The 18,152-nt window shown below is 52.4% G+C and overlaps 4 protein-coding genes across 4 annotated transcripts; 3 read left to right on the top strand and 1 right to left on the bottom strand.

Moving 5' to 3' along the window:
• Positions 1 to 104: 104 nt before the first annotated feature.
• On the bottom strand, positions 105 to 5,424 carry Pmar_PMAR018508 (eukaryotic initiation factor 4f, putative; the record flags this gene model as incomplete). The annotated part of the gene is made up of 5 exons (XM_002778023.1): positions 105 to 2,045; positions 2,098 to 2,649; positions 2,704 to 2,974; positions 3,025 to 5,000; positions 5,179 to 5,424. The coding sequence occupies 5 exons, from the start codon at positions 5,422 to 5,424 to the stop codon at positions 105 to 107; spliced, it is 4,986 nt and encodes a 1,661-aa protein (XP_002778069.1).
• Positions 5,425 to 6,149: 725 nt separating this feature from the next.
• On the top strand, positions 6,150 to 7,522 carry Pmar_PMAR018509 (Geranylgeranyl transferase type-2 subunit beta, putative; the record flags this gene model as incomplete). The annotated part of the gene is made up of 7 exons (XM_002778024.1): positions 6,150 to 6,256; positions 6,305 to 6,355; positions 6,400 to 6,516; positions 6,568 to 6,809; positions 6,877 to 7,106; positions 7,155 to 7,291; positions 7,342 to 7,522. The coding sequence occupies 7 exons, from the start codon at positions 6,150 to 6,152 to the stop codon at positions 7,520 to 7,522; spliced, it is 1,065 nt and encodes a 354-aa protein (XP_002778070.1).
• Positions 7,523 to 7,627: 105 nt separating this feature from the next.
• Positions 7,628 to 10,992, top strand: Pmar_PMAR018510 (U4/U6 small nuclear ribonucleoprotein Prp31, putative; the record flags this gene model as incomplete). The annotated part of the gene is made up of 13 exons (XM_002778025.1): positions 7,628 to 7,672; positions 8,175 to 8,268; positions 8,312 to 8,469; positions 8,511 to 8,636; positions 8,821 to 8,917; positions 9,005 to 9,192; positions 9,248 to 9,401; positions 9,627 to 9,759; positions 9,991 to 10,090; positions 10,137 to 10,289; positions 10,484 to 10,606; positions 10,657 to 10,803; positions 10,852 to 10,992. The coding sequence occupies 13 exons, from the start codon at positions 7,628 to 7,630 to the stop codon at positions 10,990 to 10,992; spliced, it is 1,659 nt and encodes a 552-aa protein (XP_002778071.1).
• A 70-nt stretch (positions 10,993 to 11,062) lies between these two features.
• On the top strand, positions 11,063 to 17,719 carry Pmar_PMAR018511 (conserved hypothetical protein; the record flags this gene model as incomplete). The annotated part of the gene is made up of 36 exons (XM_002778026.1): positions 11,063 to 11,143; positions 11,187 to 11,264; positions 11,316 to 11,448; positions 11,532 to 11,681; positions 11,723 to 11,817; positions 11,866 to 11,950; positions 11,991 to 12,072; positions 12,122 to 12,157; positions 12,205 to 12,279; positions 12,333 to 12,448; positions 12,496 to 12,584; positions 12,632 to 12,709; positions 12,752 to 12,997; positions 13,059 to 13,392; positions 13,441 to 13,509; positions 13,558 to 13,889; positions 13,993 to 14,058; positions 14,101 to 14,217; positions 14,261 to 14,400; positions 14,452 to 14,534; positions 14,579 to 14,697; positions 14,887 to 14,971; positions 15,051 to 15,190; positions 15,408 to 15,535; positions 15,643 to 15,701; positions 15,748 to 15,949; positions 15,992 to 16,061; positions 16,111 to 16,240; positions 16,286 to 16,434; positions 16,482 to 16,574; positions 16,804 to 16,889; positions 16,937 to 17,011; positions 17,053 to 17,149; positions 17,360 to 17,419; positions 17,469 to 17,552; positions 17,594 to 17,719. 36 exons carry the CDS (start codon positions 11,063 to 11,065, stop codon positions 17,717 to 17,719), a joined length of 4,188 nt encoding a protein of 1,395 aa, XP_002778072.1.
• Positions 17,720 to 18,152: the final 433 nt, after the last annotated feature.

Below are 18,152 nucleotides of genomic sequence, written 5' to 3' on the forward strand. Positions count from 1 at the left end.
GGAGGAGGAGGGCCATCAGATAGAGCACCCAAGAGCAATGGTACGGTATTATTAGTATTTTTGGATAAACGAGTCGCTAGAGTAGTACTACCTACCCCGACCAGCTACTGAGTAACAGACGAAGCAGGAGAGGCCAGCGACTCTGCAGAGCTCTCTGGTGGTGTGTCACCATTACTACTCTGGCCAGCCACAACACGTCTCAGACCTTCCGCACTGAACTTCCGCACTTCACGGTCGGATTCCGTAGAAGTCTGGGAATACCACTGCTGAAGGACCACTTGCCGTACGAGGCCCATATCCACGAATGCCCGGTAGATACCGGCAACATCCTTGGACGGCAGCCGGGCATCGTATATGGCACCAGCGAGGGACTCTATGAGCCGCTTCTGGTTGTGGAGTTCGCAGTTGTTAGGGCTACCGACACCAGTCTCAGTTCCCGTACCACAAACCGTACGTAGGAGGCTCTCCGCAGGCTTCAGCCGTACTGTCCAAGAGTCCTTCGACCATGCCAGACGCAAGTTTGATATCAACGCTGAAATCACTCTCCGTTCGAATAGTGCGTTTTTACCACCGAGCAAATCACCCGAGGCCTCCTCGTTCATCAACTGCGTTGCCGCGTCAAAATCTTTGCCCTTTAGGGCAGCACCGAGCTTGTCGAGCAAACCCTCCGTCTCGTCCTTCAAAAGGCCCATCTCTTCCAGCATCTCATCCAGGTCCTTGTCATCAGAGGGCTCCAAATGCTTCATCCTCTTCATCAGAGGACGAAGAAAGTGCAAACCCTTGTGGACACCAGGGACACCGGCAATGCGCTTTGCTTGCTCCAAAACCTTAACGGCAAGATCGAACGACCGTTCATCAGAACCCAGGACCTTCCAAGATAGGATTAGCTGTGGATCGAACTCGCTAGGTTCCTCCGCTACAGAGTAATCACCAACTAGTAGCAAGGCGAATAGCCTATGGTAGAACTCTGGTGCTTTGGGGAAGTCCATAGCCACGTCATCCAGAACCTCGAGGAAACCTCGCAAAACCAGGTTCAATACCTTGAAGGGGATAATGCCACGGCGGACCAACTCAACGATGAGCTCAGCGTCCTTAAAGGCCCCACGTGGGTCCTCTGCGCCCCAGTTGACCAGATTCTCAGCCATCTTGGATGGACAGCTCGGGTCGTTCTGGACCATAGCAGTGACGTCGTTGAGGAAGGATTTCAAATCACCATCTTCACGGAAGTAGTCCCGAGAGTTCTTGAATTTATCGACCTTGAAAGCTCGTGCTTCCTGTAGCTCCCTCTCCTTAGCCTCCTTCTGCTCCTTCTTCTCAATGGCAAGTTCATCCATCTTCCGTCGGGCCTCATCCAGCTTGGCCTGCCGCTTAGTGTCCTCTTGGCCCTGTAGGGTAACAGACTTCACCGCTTTCTTGCTTCTACCCCCAACAGGATTGCCCTTGCGGTCCACCCAACCACGACTCCTGTTATCGATGAGATCCTGGATCATAAACTTGAGCCTACTAGGGTAGTCCAACCTCTTGATATCCCTCAATCGTCTGATGAACGCCGTACACATATTGCGCCCACGATCGTACTGGTCTAGGGTGGACCCAATATTCAGCAATAGGATGCAAACACATTCAATGTAGTGCTCCTCGGGCTCATCCGACCGGAAAATAAGTTGACCAACGACCTCCTTGATAACCTTGGCACTCAGTAGTTGACGTAGGAAGAGTTGCCCAATAAACTTCATGTTGCCCAGAATACGTTCCTTCTTCTTGGAGCGAATGACCTCCAACTCTTGAGCATCACCATTGGCCTTGGCCTCCTCCTCGGGTGTCGGAGCTAAATCCACTGGCAAGGCCTCGAACTCCTCTTGGCACTTAGTAATAAGAGCTCTTGTGAAGGTCATAGGCTTGTTAATATCGTCACCCTCGAACTCTGGCAGCACCCGGCGGAGTTGCATACACATGTCAGAATAGATCTCGCAGTAGTAGCTCTCCTGAATGGCCTTGTCGAAGATGGTCCGTACCACTAGCTCCAGCTTCCAACCTTCATCTATCTGAGACAAAAAACGTGATGGTAGAACGACAGAGGACGTGCGCCCGACTTACCCCTAGCTCGGCCAAACTAGCAGTGACCTGCATGAAGTTCTCAGCAGTGATACGGTTGAGGTTGGACATGACCAGACGATGGAGCTTCTCTTGAGGGGATACATCCTCAAGCTTCGCTGCCACCTTGTAGCCGTGCTCAGTAACCTTCAATGGGACCACTGGGGCGTTGGACCGTTTATACTGCTGTCGACTCTGCTGACGATTGTACTTATCCCGCATAGCCTGCGGACCGAGCATGTCCTTGCGCCAATCACCACTGCCCAAGTGATGACCACCACCGCCACCATAACCCTGCGGGCGTTGGCCCATCATACCCTTGCTGGTCGTTCTTCTCAGGCCGCCGCCGCCGCCAGTACCACCACCTGGTTGCCGTACTTGACTGGTGCTAGCAACAGAAAGGGTAACCAGTTGTGGCGGAGGGGTCTCATCGGCGAAATCGATCGGCCGCGTATCCCCCCGAAATGCCTCGGTCGCCGGAGCCACAAGGAACATACGGAGGAGGTCGTTGCGTGATAGAGGACCGGAAAAAGGAAGGGGCTCGGAAAGCGATTCCTAAGAACAACAGGAATTACGGCAGAATTCCACAACTAGAACACCTATACCTACCTCACTAGACTGAGCTGATGGAGTTTCCTCGCCCTCAGTGAGCTCCTCAGGGACCCCAGCAGCCTTCAGTGGTTCGCCCTCAGACGAACTGGTCTCCTCCCAACTGTCCTTGTCCTTCGAGGCAGCCTCAGTCTCGGGGGTTGGCACCGAGGAAGTGATGACTGCCGCCGACTCTGGGAGACCCTCCTGCTCATGCTCCCCTGGCACAGTAACCGGCTGTGGAGCCACGACTGGACTGGGGTGGACGGCTGAACGGTCGATAGGGATATTCCTAAGAAAGGACACCAATGGTCAACATACGGAACCATCACTCAAGCTTACTTGAATCCACGCTTCTTAGCGAGTGAGACCATCGTAGGAGGCGGTGTTTCTAATGCCGGTTTGGTGGCCGACACTGGGGCTTCTGGGACAGCTTCTGGCCTGCTAGCCTCGACAGTTGTCGTTGACGCCTCCTCCTGTACCGGCTCTGGCTGCTGCTGAGGAGGAGGGGGAGGAGTCACAGCGACCTTAGGCTTCCCGATAGCCCGACTGAACAGCTTCTTCCGCTCGAGGGTGACGGCTGAAGTCTCACCAAGATGGTTCGGACCTTCCACGTGAGGAGCGACAGGCTCGTTGGCCGCTGCAGCAGTGCCACTAGTAGGAGCAGTAGAGACCTCCTTCTCAGTTGGTGACGTAACAGCTACTGTTGGAGACTTCTTAGCGATAGCCTTATTGAAAGCTAGTTTTCTTCCACCATACTGAGTACCCGACTTAGCCGCAGACGAACTACTGAGATCACCACTAGCCGGGGGCTGCTGAGGAGACGGCTCGGAGGGCATCGATGGTGGAGGAGGAGAGGACATCTCTACCTCCTCACTAGAGCTCGGCAGGCCCGGCTGAGGGTACATGGGCATCATCATTCCAACACCCCCTTGGGGTGGCTGGGGATACATAGGCATTGCCGGCTGTTGTGGCTGCATCATCGGAGCACCATACTGAGGTCCAACGTAGGAGGGAGGAGGCGTGCCATAAGGAGGCATACCACCATAAGGGCCTCCCATTGGGTACATAGGAGGGACACCACCAGCAGGAATGAAGCCCAGCTGTTGCTGCTGTTGTTGAACACCATGCTCAGCGTAGTCTTCACGCTGACCGTCCCTCTCCTGGGCCGAGGCCTCAGAGGGCCCTTCAGGTTTACCGGTAGAAGGAGGAGCTGCCTGCTGTTGCTTGGGATGCTTGGAATCGATAAGTGGCGGCTTGGTAGAGGACGGCAGTGGCTTCCGTAGGGCAGCATTGAGGAGCTTCTTCCTATCGTTCACCCCACGATAGTCATCATGATGGGAAGCCTCTCCCGAGGAAGTGCCAGATGAATGAGGCTGGACAGTCTCAAAGCCCTCGGCTGCATCAGCCGAAGGGCCCGTCGGAGCCCCACCGGCAGCAACTGCCGCCTGGACTGGCCTCTGGCGAGACACTGGTCTCCCGGTAGTAGCCGCTGTAGTAGGACGAGTTTCACCAGTCTTCTCTTCCTCCACGACACCAGAGTCGACACGGGCCGCCGGCCTAGTCGTGGGGCCCGCAGGAACCGCCGCATTGTCCTCGCTGGTGACAGGCTTGGAATCTTTAGTTGTACTAGTAGCAGGTTGGTCGACCAACTTCACCTCCTGACCAGTACTAGGGTCAATGATTGTCAACGGTTTCCGAGGGCGACCACCCGGGACCGAGGTTGCTGATCCTTCTCGTCGAGGTGGGCCAGGGAATGGGCGCGCGCCAGGGCCCATAGTGCTCCCTCGACTAGGAGGACCTCCACTAGGAGTATTGCCACCACGAGAGGTAGCAGATTGTTGAATACTATTATCATTCAAATGTTGCGCTTGTTGTTGAAGATGCGACTCTTCACCACCCATAATGCCAGAGGCAGTATCACTGGCATTCCCAATAGTCGCACCACTGTGGGGGGGTTGTTGCTGTTGGGGACCACTACCAGGCCGAGGCATCGGTGGTGCCGACATAGGACCACCGGAATCCATAGGAGTACCATATGGCGGAGCCCCAGCATACATACCACCACCAGGATAACCACCTTGAAGATGCTGAGGTGGAGGAGGAGTCATCATGGCTGCTTGCATGGGATACTCCTGTCCAGGCATCCCATAAGGCATGCCCTGCATCGGTACATAGTAGGCTGCTGCACCACCAGGAGGGCCCATACCAGGTGCCATCTGATAACCGTAACCGGCGGACATCATAGGTGGTGGGGGAGGCTGGGACGTGGGCCCACCGTAGGCCATATAGGGGGGCATGGCGGCGAAGCCATATCCCTGAAAACAATGACAGCTAATCACGCAGCAAGCATGGTTATTCATCAAGATGTGATTCCAAGAGTGAAATGGACGCCCTTCTAGAGTCTCCTTCCCGGGCGAATGTGATTTTCCAAATTTTCGAGCGCCGTGACCGATCGCAAAATTTCACCGATTTTCCTTGGCGCGAGAGCATTACCTGATGGACGAATTGCTGAGGCATTCCCATTTCCTCCATCATATAACCACCACTAGGAGTATAATAACAACCTTGTGGCTGTTGTGGCTGTTGATAAGTAGCGTGAGGGGGAGGTGGGGGCGGTTGTTGCTGCATGCCTTGGTTCATAGATGCAGCAGCTCCCTTACCCTTCCCTTTACCAGGCCCATTAGGGCCCCATGGACCACGGTTGTTGCTATTGCTGGCCGGTCCTGTTCCACCACCCATATTGTTAGAAGATGATTGTTGTTGTTGCTGATTAAAGCTTGTATTTGCTGTTGTAGACATGGCACCCCAACTGGGCAAGATCTAGACTCGTCAGTGACCGAAGTTGAGTGCTTTTCGGCGGGACGACGACTCAAAATCAAGCCCTGAAAACATCAGAATTATTATCACCCGATCCCCGCTGCCTCCCATAGTAAACTCTATGATGAAATCAAACGAATTGAGTATTTCCTTGCTAGCGACTGCGACCAATTGCGCCCGAACTAAGCGGTCAGTTCTGAATCCTCCTCAAAAAAACCACGGAAATACCATTCAGTACGCCCTAAAGTAAGTCCCGACACGCTGGGGGACCGATGGGTGGCCACTTCCTATGCGATCCTACATGTGCACGTTCACACCGAACCGGCTTAAGGAACACAGCCCCTCGAATTCATCGATTGTCTGGGCGCGCGCTTCGTGCTGCGGTCCGAAAGAGATCAATTTGTCGTGCAAAGTGTTGAGACTTTCGAGCGGAGAAAAGTCCTATGGTCCCATCGTGGGGACCATCACGGCGCCCTGCCTCTCCCCCTTGTGGTCCGACTCTTCGAAGAAAACTGAACTATGTGCAATGCTTGTGAACTGAGCAATGCTGGTCATCTCGGGTGGGACGCGGTTGTCCTAAGGCTTTATCAGGATGAACCGTTTAGTCTATACTCGTGTACAGGAATCAGAGTTGACTGGCGAGACCCATGTTCAGAGGAGTTGCTGTTTTCACTATGACAGGGGGAAGTAGTCAGCCTCCACTACTCGTGGACAAACACGAGAAGTACATCTACGATCTCGATACACCAGACAAGTAGGAATGCTTCTGGCTGACCTAAAGAGGAACTATTACCTTTATCAGGGCGCTCACCATGGACTTTGTATTGTCCGAGTCTATACGGATGGGGGGCGCGTAGGTTCGTTGTGAAGTGGACCCATCACTGTCTCGTGTGGAAGGTACTGGGGTATCACCGCTCTAGACGTGCTGGGTAAACTGGATGCCCAGAGTTACACTCGACGGGATGATGTCCTTAACTTTATCGATTCCTGCAGGGGTCAGGATGGTGGTTACGGGTAGTGGAGGCCATGACTGGACACTTGAGGGTGAGGAGGAGTTCCCCGCAGGTTTTTCCCGGGTATGGATTCCCACATAAACTCAACACACTATGCACTACTGGTTCTGGCCGAGCTTGATGCGCTCGACACACTGTCCCCGGAGGAGCGCCTTGAAACGAGGCGTTTCGTCATCAGCATGCAGACCAGCGATGGTGGCTTTCAGGGCGATTACAGTGGGGAGGTGGATGGCCGTTTTTCTTACTCGGCTGTGGCCATCCTCTCGTTGCTGAATGCGGTGGGAGCTCCCGAAGGTAGATACCACTCCTCCTTCACTTCTGGATATAGTAGGCGTTGATTTCTCAGAGGCTGAGGACCAAGACATCGATCGTCAGAGAGCAGTTGCATGGCTACGCTCGTGCCAGAATTACGATGGGGCCTTTGGTTCAATCCCTGGGGCTGAGAGTCATGCCGCCTACACCTTCTGTGCTGTGGCCGCATTGGCGTTGCTGGGGGAAGAGGCTGATGAGATAGATAACTGGCGATTGGGACACTGGCTGGCCGAGAGGCAAATACCCAAGCATGGCGGCTTCAATGGTCGCCCTGAGAAGGTCTTGTCAGTTCGACTTGAAGGTGGTTGGGATCGTCTCGATCCTCAGGCTCCTGATGTCTGTTACTCATGGTGGATAACGTCCGCTCTGTCCGTGCTTGGCAAACTGCATTGGATAGATAGCGATGCTCTTACTGGGTTCATATTGCGGGCACAAGAGGAGGAGGATGGAGGTATAGCTGACAGGTAGTAGTATCATTGATATTGAGTTAAGTTGCGAGAGGAGTGGTATGCAGACCTGGAGACGTGCCGGATGTCTTCCATACCTTCTTTGGTCTGGCCGGCCTGAGCCTTCTCGATACGAGCGGCTCATTCCATCTCCGGCCGGTGGACCCGGTCTGGGCCTTACCGCTGGACACAGTGCGTCGTCTTGGCCTTGCTACGGGGAAGGGCCGTTCTGGCGGTACTTCAGCGTGATCAGTTTTACCGAGTTTTCTTGAATGCCAGATGGCTGTTGGGTTTAGTACTTACTAGAGGTGGTAGTGCTTGTTGTTGTAGTGGCAGTGGACTAACCTCGAGAGCATGTCTTTAGCCGACTCCTTCTTGGCGGATTTGGACGACGTTCTGGTAAGGCAGGCATGAGTGTTTCGATATGAACCATTAGTCACATTTTAAAACCGAGTAGGAAAACATGCACATGGTCAACTACATGTGTTGGTGATAATGTTAGAATTCTGAGGAGGCTCTGGAAATCTTGTGGGCGCTTCCACTCCAATTTGTATGTAAACTTTTCAATCACCGAGTGAGCGAACGTATATTCCAACTCTGTTTTGAAATCAATAAGAACGCTTTTAAGAATAGCCTGTCGCTTCCCTATTGGGCATTGCCTTTGTTATCAGCACAATGTATATATGAATGGTTATGATCAGCATAGCTCGCGCCTTCTGCCTTGTTTGAGGCCTCTTATATCGACAGGGTTTTAAAGTGAACTGAGCGACATATGAAAATTACATGGTAAAGTTAATATGAAGGCTCGTGGCGATAGGCAGTCGCTTTGTTATTTTATATTATGTCTGTTCTTAGAATGTTGTCTACGTATGTTTATTTTCTCCGAGCAACCTTGTGTTAGGACGCTCGGCCTGTTAATGAGGACACGGGAGACGATAAGAGTAAGGTTGCTGAGGCCCTTCAAGATGGAGAGGATGAGAAGGTGCCCTTGGGAGGTAATGCAACAGGCAAGAGGATTGGAAGGATGAGCGTTGTCAGAGGATGAGAAATTGGAAGACACGTCAGTTGGCGTGTCTCAACTGCTGGCTGATGAGGAGTTTCTGTCGACTATGCAGCGGATAAGGGACGCCTCGAGTGCGATGGAGAACGGGGAGGAGGATGAGGAAATGAAGGACAGCACTACGGCTAGTTCTGAGGTAGCGATATGATTATCGAATCGCTGTGGAATATTATCTAGATGACTCCGTCTACTACGGCTGGTACGGGGACAAAGAAGGCCGAGTATGAGCTGTTGTCAAAGTGCAACACAGTTGCTGTTACTATTGATGAGGATATCTACCATATCCATCGTTATGTTAAGAAGGTAGTGAAGACGTTAAACCACAGGTCTGTCCCGCCTCAATTGAGAATCTTAGAAGTGCTTTATGGTTGATTGTTTGCATTTCGTATATTCCTAAGTCGTTCATTTCTGTCATCGCAATGGTCGTATTAGCCCGCGGTGGCAGTAGGGTGTGTTTTGGTGAAGTTGTGATGGGTTTCATCATCAGGTGTACTCTAAGAAGTTTCCCGAGTTGGAGAGTATCGTGTCGATGCCGTTGGATTACCTCAGAGTCGTTCAAAGGCTCATCGAAAAGGAGGAGGCTGGTGTGTTCGGTAACGCTTCAGGTGAGGGACTAGGCGCCTTGTGGAGGGGAAGTAGGGCCTTCATCCCAGGTCCGAACGCTACACTAGATATGTCCAAAGTGGACCTCTCCGACCTGCTACCGAACAACGTTATTGTGGCTGTCACCGTTACAGCCACCTCCAGCGCTGGCAGTGGAGTTAGGCTGCCTGCTCGAGAGAACGACGAGTTGTTAGCCAACATCACTGCTGCTAACGACTTGGCTGACTGCAAGAACGACATTATGATTTTCCTACAGGTGAGGACGTTATTGTTGGGCACGCGGAGGGGAGGAGTCTTATTCGTCATTGCAGGGACAGATGGCTAAGCATGCCCCCAACCTGAATTCTCTTTTGGGGGCTCCTTTGGCCGCCAGGTTGATCTCAAGCGCTGGCGGTGTGGACAAACTGGCTATCATGCCTAGTCAGAACATCGAGCATGTTGGAGCGCAGAAGAAGCAGTTGAGTGGTAGGGCGGCCGGCGGGAGCTGATCGCAGTGTTGGAATATATGTTCGCTTCCTCAGCTGGCCTCAGGAGTTTCCTTACGTGCTGTAGAAATTTATATACGAATTTGATTAGAAGCGTACAGAAATTTCCTCAGAACATGTAGTTGACCATGTGCATATTTTCACACAGTGGCAGATAGTCTTTGCTTACACGAATGGCGTTTATGGTTGATTGAGTTTCATCAAGGTATGGGGGCATCGACTGCCGCGTCGGTGAAGCAAGGCCTGATCTGGCAAAGTGATATCGTTGTTATGACCCCGCCTGACTTCAAGCGGAAGGCTGTGAGGCTGTTGTTGGGCAAGTCGGCTATTTGTGCGAGGTAGGGAAGTTTTAGTATATGAGTTGGCTGAATGAGCTGATGTTGCTCAGTGTTGGAATATACGTTTGCTTTCTTCGGCTGAGTTGAAGAGCTCATTCATTTATTATGAAAGTTCACATACGAATTAGGGTAGAAGTGCCCAGAAACCTTTGTGAATTTCCCAAAATTTCCTCAGAATTTTCATATTGTTATCAACACATGTAGTCGAGTAAGTGCATATTTTTCTCTCAGGGTGGACAATTCCCTTCATATCAATGCGGGTAGTGCGGACGAATCAGCTCGACTGGGCAAGATTGGCGTTAAGCTGCGCGAAGATGTTCTGGCCTCCTTGGTAGAGCACTTGGGAATTGGCTCGTGGGCTCATTGTTGGTGTTCAGGGAAAAGCACAGGCGCCGCCTAAGGCGCGAGAGAAGAAGCCATTGCCGCGCCCGGATGAGCTGCCAGGCCCCAGGAGGGGAGGGAAGAGGCATAGGGCGATCAAGGAGAAGTATGGTATGAGTGAGGCTAGGAAGCAGGTTAATAGGATGAAGGTGAGGCCCTGGGTACACGGAGGCAAACCTTTTTTATGAGTATCCTCTGTGAGTACTATATTGAGTTTCAATGCCACCAGCTTGCTCGTGTGGAAAACTCAAAAGCGCAACAAACAACAGTTATGGCCCCTCTGGATTTTCTCTATCTCCCTTGGGTCGGCCAAGGAAGGATTTGTCGATGATTTGTGGTTCAGTTTGGAGAGGAAGCTGAAGAAGAGTTGAACATGAACGAAGCGTTCGGGCGAGGGTTGGGCATGCTGTCGGCAGCGGCTCAAGGTGCTGGCCAAGGCCTTGAGGGTATCGGCCGTGTTGGGCAGGTGGGATGGCTGGTAACGGCAGAGGGGAGGATGGTAGTGTTTGTTGTTAGAGTGCGGCGAAGCAGGATAAGAAGCGGAGACAGTTGATGGAGAGCATGTTGCACAATCAGAAGCTGAGTGCAACTAGAAGGCAGCGACTTGCTGCTAGCAGTGGCAATAGCGGCCTTTCTAGTAGCCTGGCTTTCACGCAGTTTGAGGTAGTTGTGTGGGGTATGGTATGTTGCTGGTACGCTCAGAGGGTTTAGGGTATCGAGCTGGCTGATCCGAATCGAACAGCAGAGAATCAGAACAAGAGGGCGGCGGCTATTGATGCCGCTCATAAGGCTGCTCAGAAGCAGGGCGCGGCTCAGGACTACTTCAATGAACTTACTGGCTTCAAGAAATAAGCTACTTTACGATTTCACCTTAGTCGTGTTGGGTTGTCAATGGGCACAGTCCTCAGAGTTGTTGGTGTCCATGAGAGCTCCTAAGGCGTGGTGGATGGTCGCTGCATGGTGCGGTTGCGACGGAGAGAGTGCGGAGACGGTAATTTCGAAGGTAGTGGTATGGGAGGGGGGCGGCGAGCATTATAGTGGAGCAGATGTCCCTCCTTGAGGAACAAGTAAGAATGTTCGATCCGGAGGTGGTCTCGGCTCTCATGGGGTCATCATTCATCGAGGTGAGTGGGAGGAATCTTTGTGCATGCGTGCATGCCTGGTCGAGTGGGCAGGCTATTGAGGAGGAAGATCGAGATGCTGAGGCAGTACAGAAGCATCTCACTGAGGAGCGAGCTGCTGACTCGCACTTCCTCAAGTGGTTTGATGACTCTCATTACGAAGAACATAATCACGGACCGTTAAAGCGTAGGCGAGCCTTCAGAATTGATCAGTTTTGGGAGTATTCGTACACGTTTCGGTTGCAGTGCCAGGTGTCGTCGTTTTCTCAGCTTACCACCCCGAGGTTAAAATACGCCGGGCATTCGATCGGCTGAAGGAGTTCCTAGACATGGCCGGACAGGACATCTTTGGGAATCTTCGTCAACAGAATGCGATACTGGGAGAACAGTTCGCATCGTTGTTGGAGAGGACGGTCGGAGGTGGGCCCCTGTGGATTTTTGGTAGGGATGCTTTATAGCAGATAGCATGATAGAAGACCTGAAGGCTCTGATGGAGGTCTTTACTGCGGAGTTGGAGCTGCTAGATAAGACTGCAAAGAACTACAAGACGGAGGCTGTAGGGAGGTGGTGTTGTAGGGGCGATGTGGTGATTCGGTGGTCTCAGCTGGCTCAAAGTGATAGGGGCGAGAAGCTGAAGGTGGAGAGTGTGAACATCGTTAAGGATGTATCGGACAAGTGGGACAAGCTGAGTAGGGCAGAGTTGGCGGAGTTATGGTATGGCGGTTATAGGTGATGCCACAACGGAGGGGGAGGCCAGAGATATCCTTCGAGAGAACAGCGAGAAGGTTAAGACACACCTGGCCAATATCAAGTAGTAGAGGCTCGAGTTTAGAGGGGCGGGGACGGTCTGAGTTTTTTAGGGCAAGCCCGTTGATGACAGATGTCAAACCTGATTCGTGAGTCACTCTAGTGAGATCACCCTCGAGCGCCCCTTTTACTTTAGTAAGAAGGAGTTCTTCACTGAGATGGCAGGGGAGTTGATCGGACAGATGCGGTCCTATGTCCCTACTAGTGATAAGTAGTACTGCTCGAGAGAACAACGGGTATTACTCTAGACTTGCTGTGCCTCAGACGGGTCGAGGATCCCGACCATCTGGCTGACATTCAGTGGTCAGTTGGCACGCACGGCTTCGCCTCTAGGGCTAACGACCTGCACGCCTTCATGGACCTGTTGGCCAAGTTGCATGGTGGGGCTTGGTTGCTGGTCTGCTGTGGAGGAATCGAATGATGTCAGTGCTGTTGAAGGAAACAGCGGCGAAGATTCGCTTGGACACCTACGTGGGAAAAGGGGTCTACACCATGCCCTGGCCAAAGGGGAAAAGGGTGATCCTGGTCTGGCCTGCTGTGAGTGGGACTGAGCTCTTGTTTAGGATGACCAGCAGGAAGAGGGCCGCATTAGAGCTCTCCTGGGGAAGTACCATTCAGTGTTGGGAACCAATGATCAGGATGTGAGTCAATGTCATGGTTGGCGGGGACGGTGTGATGCTTAGGAGTACTATGCGGAGAAGAAGAAGCGGTTGGAGCCGCTGCAGATGTTCTCGAGAAAGTATGGCACTCAGGGGAAGCTGATAGGAGGTGGAGGAGGAAAGCAGGATAGGGGTGTGGGAGGTGGCAGCTCCGCGAAGCATGAGGAGGAAGGGGAGGAAACATCCTTCATTGAGGTGAAGAAAGGTCTTGATTTGGAGAAGCTCGTCCAGGAGGTCTCGAAGGACATGGTCAACTCGGAGGCTGCAGTGGTAGGTCAGCTGATGGTGGAGGGGAGCCGGTGGGGTGGCTGCGAGTGGCAGTTGGTTTCAGGCGGAAGCCGACGCGGAATTATCGAAGAAGGGTGGCACGAAGGTCTCTGTTGACGACGAGGAGGAGCGTAGCCGTGCTGAGCAGAAGGGCCGTGGAGAGCATGAGATTGGGGAACACCATGGAGGAGGAGAAGAGGAGGAGGAAGAGGAGCACGACACCATGGATGACGATGACCACGAGGAGGGTGGTGCAGATGGGAGGGACAGACACGAGGACGACCACCACCACAGTAGTGTTGCACCCGGGTCTGATGCTGCCCACAAGGCTGGAGATGGTGGGCATGGAAGTGGTGGCAATGATGACCATCATGTACACGAGCACGAGGATATTGGAGGTGGGGATGGGTTACCGTTATGGATCTCAACGGAGCCACTGTCCATAGATCAGCAAGGCAGCGGTGAATACGACTATTTGGATGGCGTTAAGGAGCTTTTTGATGAAGACCAAGAGGGTGGGGACCGCTCTGGTGGGAGATGGGCACTTCGTAGGTTACTGTTAGGCAAGAAGGAAGGCTCTTCGAGCTTTGTGGAGAGGCGGGTTGAGGTGTCTGTTCATGGCGCACAGACGACGAAGACACCGAAACGGCCGACCAAGGCCTCTGGTAGCCTCCTACAGGCAGGCCCGGGTGGAGGTGACGATGAGGAGGAGATGGAGGAGGACGGCGGTGAGGAGGATATGGAGTTCGCGGGAGATGATGAGGAGGAGGAGGAACATGGCGCCGGTGATGGTGATGATGATGAAGAGGAGGGAGACCATGGTCATGCTGGTGATGATGGAGAGGGGACGACGAATCAGCAGCAGGGGGAGAGCGTGGATGGTCAGGGAGAAGAGGTATAGAGGCTGCGCCCTAAGTCGCTAATCTCAAAATCATTAACCTCATTGTTGATTCGTTGGAGCTGAGATCTGGCGGTAGTGGACGACGTGTCCTTCTTAGGGTAACCATGCTCATTATGATGTAGAAGGACTAGACCAGGGAATAGGAGAAGGGGAAGCAGGCGATGTGGGTCTCAGCAGTACGGTAGAGTAACAATCTGCTCTCCAGGGCAAGGCGGAGCTCCTAGACGTTCGGCTGACGATGGAAGGGTCCGTGCCAATGACAGTAGATGCTCTTAAGAAGAGTGAAGAGCACCCCAAGGAGAATATGGAGGAACAGCAGGACGTAGGCTGAGCACCTGCCTTGAGCAACGGTCAGGAAGTGTCAGGTTTTGCTGGTGAAATATCAAGTGCTGGTATCAAGGATCGATGGGGCGATCAATGCTTTGAGGGCAACTGGCATGATCAGGGACTCACTGCTTGCCTTTGCTGATAGGATTGAGGAGTCTAGTAGTAATCTGATTGAGAAGTGACGGAGGAGTGGTATGAGAATGAGTTTGAATTTGTGTGGTTTTATTAGAATGTGGCTGACAAATAAGAAGGAGGTGCGCCGTATCATAGGCGACAAGGGAGTGTTGAAACTGGACGAGATCAATCCCTCTGGTACGTGGGCGCAGTCCATCGCGTCTCTCGCAGTGTTTCTGTAGAGTCTCGGAAGCACGTGGTGAATGCTTATGAGAAGCTGGTGAGGATGTACGTATTGATTGAGAAGGCTCGGGCCGCCTGGAAACTTGTTGGGCCTCAGTACAGCGAGTGGGGCTCCGAGGTGATGAGGTGTGCTAGAATATTTGTTCGCTGATCTCAACTGAGCTCGGGAGTTCATATACGAGTTCGGGTAGAAATGTACAAAACCAATGAGAATTTCTCAAGAATTTCCTCTTAAGTATCATATTGTCACCGCACATGTAGTTGACCATGTTGCTGCTGCTGTTGGCAGTATGTAGAATGGTAGTAGGATCGCGAAGCGGACGAGTCAGCATTGGGAGAGCCAGAGGCGGCATCAGCTGTGGGAGTACCTGGGATCGACGACTATCGTACGAGTAAACCCTACTCATCACCTGAGAGTGAGTGAATTCTGCTAAGCTGCGTGGCTCTGCATTGAAGTGGTTGTTGTGGTAGGGTCTTCCAAGACGGCAGGGAATGTGTGGTACGTGATGAGAGATCGGTACTTTGGGGAGAAACTGTGTCAGTGTCTGTTGGACACAGAACATGATGCTCTGATACACAACATACGCAAGGCCATGGAGGTTCCGGAGGATGTAGGCCGTAGCACGCAGATCTTGCCGATGCCCTGGAGTGAACTGCTGTATTGGAATATATGTTCGCTCTCCTCAGCTGAGCTCGGGAGTTTTCTCACTAATTATAGGAGTTTATAGACGACATGAAGTAGAAGTGTATAAACACCAATGAAAAATTTCCTAAAATCCCCTCAGAATTTTTTTATTGTCACCGACATATGTGGTAGTGCTCGTGCAGGCCTGTGATCCGGCTACTATCTGGAGTGAAGGGCAGGTGATACCAGAGATCAACATCGAAGAGGAAGATCCGAATGATCACGAGCTGCAAGGCAAGGTCACGCCAGAGTCGGAGGAGACAGATGTCTAGTATGTGGGCGCATGAACTCAGTGTTATTTCTAGATCAGCTGATGGTGTCTTGTTCGCGGGTGCTTGTGTCTGCGCAGTGCGAGGATTTTTCAATGGTTTACGGCAGTCCATCTACGGCCTCCTCTGCTGCTAGTAGCGATGGAGGGCAGGTCATGGAGGAGAGTGGTGAGCAGGTGAGCTGCCGTGAATGTGTAGGAGCAACTTGATGCAGATGAGAGAGACTCTACGATGACCATGTCATTGGGGCCTCCAACCAGTAGCGACTATCCCAGCGCCAACACCAGCTCGCTGGAAGAATCGTCCGTGGATGTTTCGAGTGTGAATATTGACGCGGTCTTGGCATCATCGAACCAGGCAGTGACAGCTGCCAGGCCTTCCTCTACGTTTCGTGGCTACTCTGAAGAGGTGGTCAGGTGAGGAGCTACGTATAGTGTTAGTGTAGAAGATTGCTGTAGGGCTGAGCTCAGCTTGCGGGATGCGGCCATACAGGACTTGCAACGTGGTCTCTCTCTCAAGGCTACGGAGGTGATAATTTCGTGGCGCGTGACGCTTTCGGTCTCCAGCTCCTACGCAGGTGAAGCGTCTTGAGAATGAGCGCGACTCGTTGGTGGAGGAGCTCGGGAAGGAACGGGCTGCTAGGGAAAGAGCAGGGCGAATGGAAACCGAAGCTCAGCGGCAACTAGGAGAATTGAAATTAGATTATGGTAAACCGGAGTGACTGAGGCGAACGGTATTCGAACTGTTTTCAGAAATGTCGCAAACCTCCCTGCAGGCCCGGGTCCAATCTTTGGCGGAGTCGTTGAGAGCCTCTGAAGAGAAGTGTGCTGAGCTGGAGGGTTACGGTATGCGGTACAAGGCAGTTGAAGACGAAGTAAAGAGGCTTCGAAAAGAACTCGAGGTGCGGTATGGACAACGATGGAGGGAATTGTGATGGTGGTGTTGTAGGAAGCTCGAGAGGTCTCCTCAGCTTCGGCGGCCAGTCTGCATAAGCTCGCTGCGGAGATGAGCTCACAGGCTGAGACATTAGCCCAGGCTCAAGTGAGTGGAGGGATTGCTGTGGGCATGTGGTTGTTGGTGTGAACCAAACCCTTTTGCGAAGTGATATTTTCAACACCTTCGAAAATCTACTTTGAGTAATGTCAACATGATAACAACGTGAATCGATTAAAATCACTTCAGAAGCGTTCCGTAGTCTTTATTCGTACTCTCGCATGAGAAAGCCATCTTTAAAATCTAGATATGCATAACTGTTTGCTTCGCACTGTAGAGTGAGCGAGACCTGGCTCGTCGGGATCGAGATGCAATAGAAAGGCAGATGAAGCACTTGGAGATGGAGTGTGAGAGGAAAGACAGGTCGCAGTGAAATTCGGAATAGCAGCTTTGTAAGGGATATGTGCCAGGGACTTGGAGGCTGCGGAGGCGAAGTTGAGCGTGGTGAAAGCCAGAAAAAGGGAGCTGGCTGCTGCGAACGAGAGGTGGGCTCTAAAAGGCACTATGGACGAGTCGTTGCTACTAGGGACAGTGCTACGACGGTTGCTGAGGCTCAGAGGAGGGTGGATGCCGAGATTGCGCGGCTGACTGAGAAGCAGGAGAGGGAGGTCAGTCAGATCAGTGTGGGGGAATATATGCACATGGTCAACTACATGTGTTGGCAAATTTTGGGAAATCATCGTTGGTTTTCGTAGACTTTTACCCAAAGTCCTGCGTGGATTTCCATAATGTAGCGAGGAAACTTACACGAGCTCAGTTGAGGAAACCAATCATATATTCCCACACGGGGTTAGGGAGTGACAGATCAAACTGGTCCTCCAGTTGTAGTGCAGGTTATAGCGGTCAAACAGCGGCTTGTGGAACTCCACTCTAGGGAGATCGAGGGGCTCAGGGTAGGGTGCATCGCGGCGTTGTATGTGTGAATCGGTGTGAACTGGGTAGGCTCAGCTGGGCATGGCTGAATCAGCTCGATTGCAAGCCTCGCGGAGAGCTGAGGAGTTGGAGGCAACTTGTGATGAGTTGAAGGTAGACAGTTTCTTTATGACGTATAGAGGAGGAGTTTGCAGGTTGCTCACGCTCGCTCTACTGCGGCTCTCCAGCGTGAGCTCGTTGAGGCTCAAGGCATGCTGCAGTTACAAGTGAGTGGATGGACATGGGACAAGATTAATATCCCCTCACTGGCAGAGGTTTGAGACGGAACGCGCGACCAATCTTGCCGAGGACCGAGCGGCTGTTGTGGAGGAGATGCAACAAGAGTGTAAAGTTCTGAGGAGCAAAGTTGAAGTAAGTGGAAAACTTCCCCAGCGGTAGCATATAAACTGTTGTCAGTTGTTGCGGACTGAACTGGACGAGGAGCGAACGTCCAAAGTAAGGGAGCTGAGCTCAGTGCGAGGCGAGATCGCGGTGTTGCGGGAAAGGCTGAGCTCGTATGAAAAAATGGAGGAAGATATGACTATAGCAGTTCAAGCAGCTATCTCTCTGGAATCGACATGTGAAAGTGGCATGGTTGTTGTCAGTTTTGGTTAGGGGGAGATTGGCAGGCACACCGGGTGGTGACACGGGTGGAAACGACGCAGTGATTTCGGAGGTGTTGGGGTCGATCCCAGTGACTTCTCGCAGGAGGGT

The sequence above is a fragment of the Perkinsus marinus genome, assembly GCF_000006405.1.
Source record: "Perkinsus marinus ATCC 50983 genomic scaffold scf_1104296950436, whole genome shotgun sequence".
Classification (NCBI taxonomy): Eukaryota; Perkinsozoa; order Perkinsida; family Perkinsidae; genus Perkinsus; species Perkinsus marinus.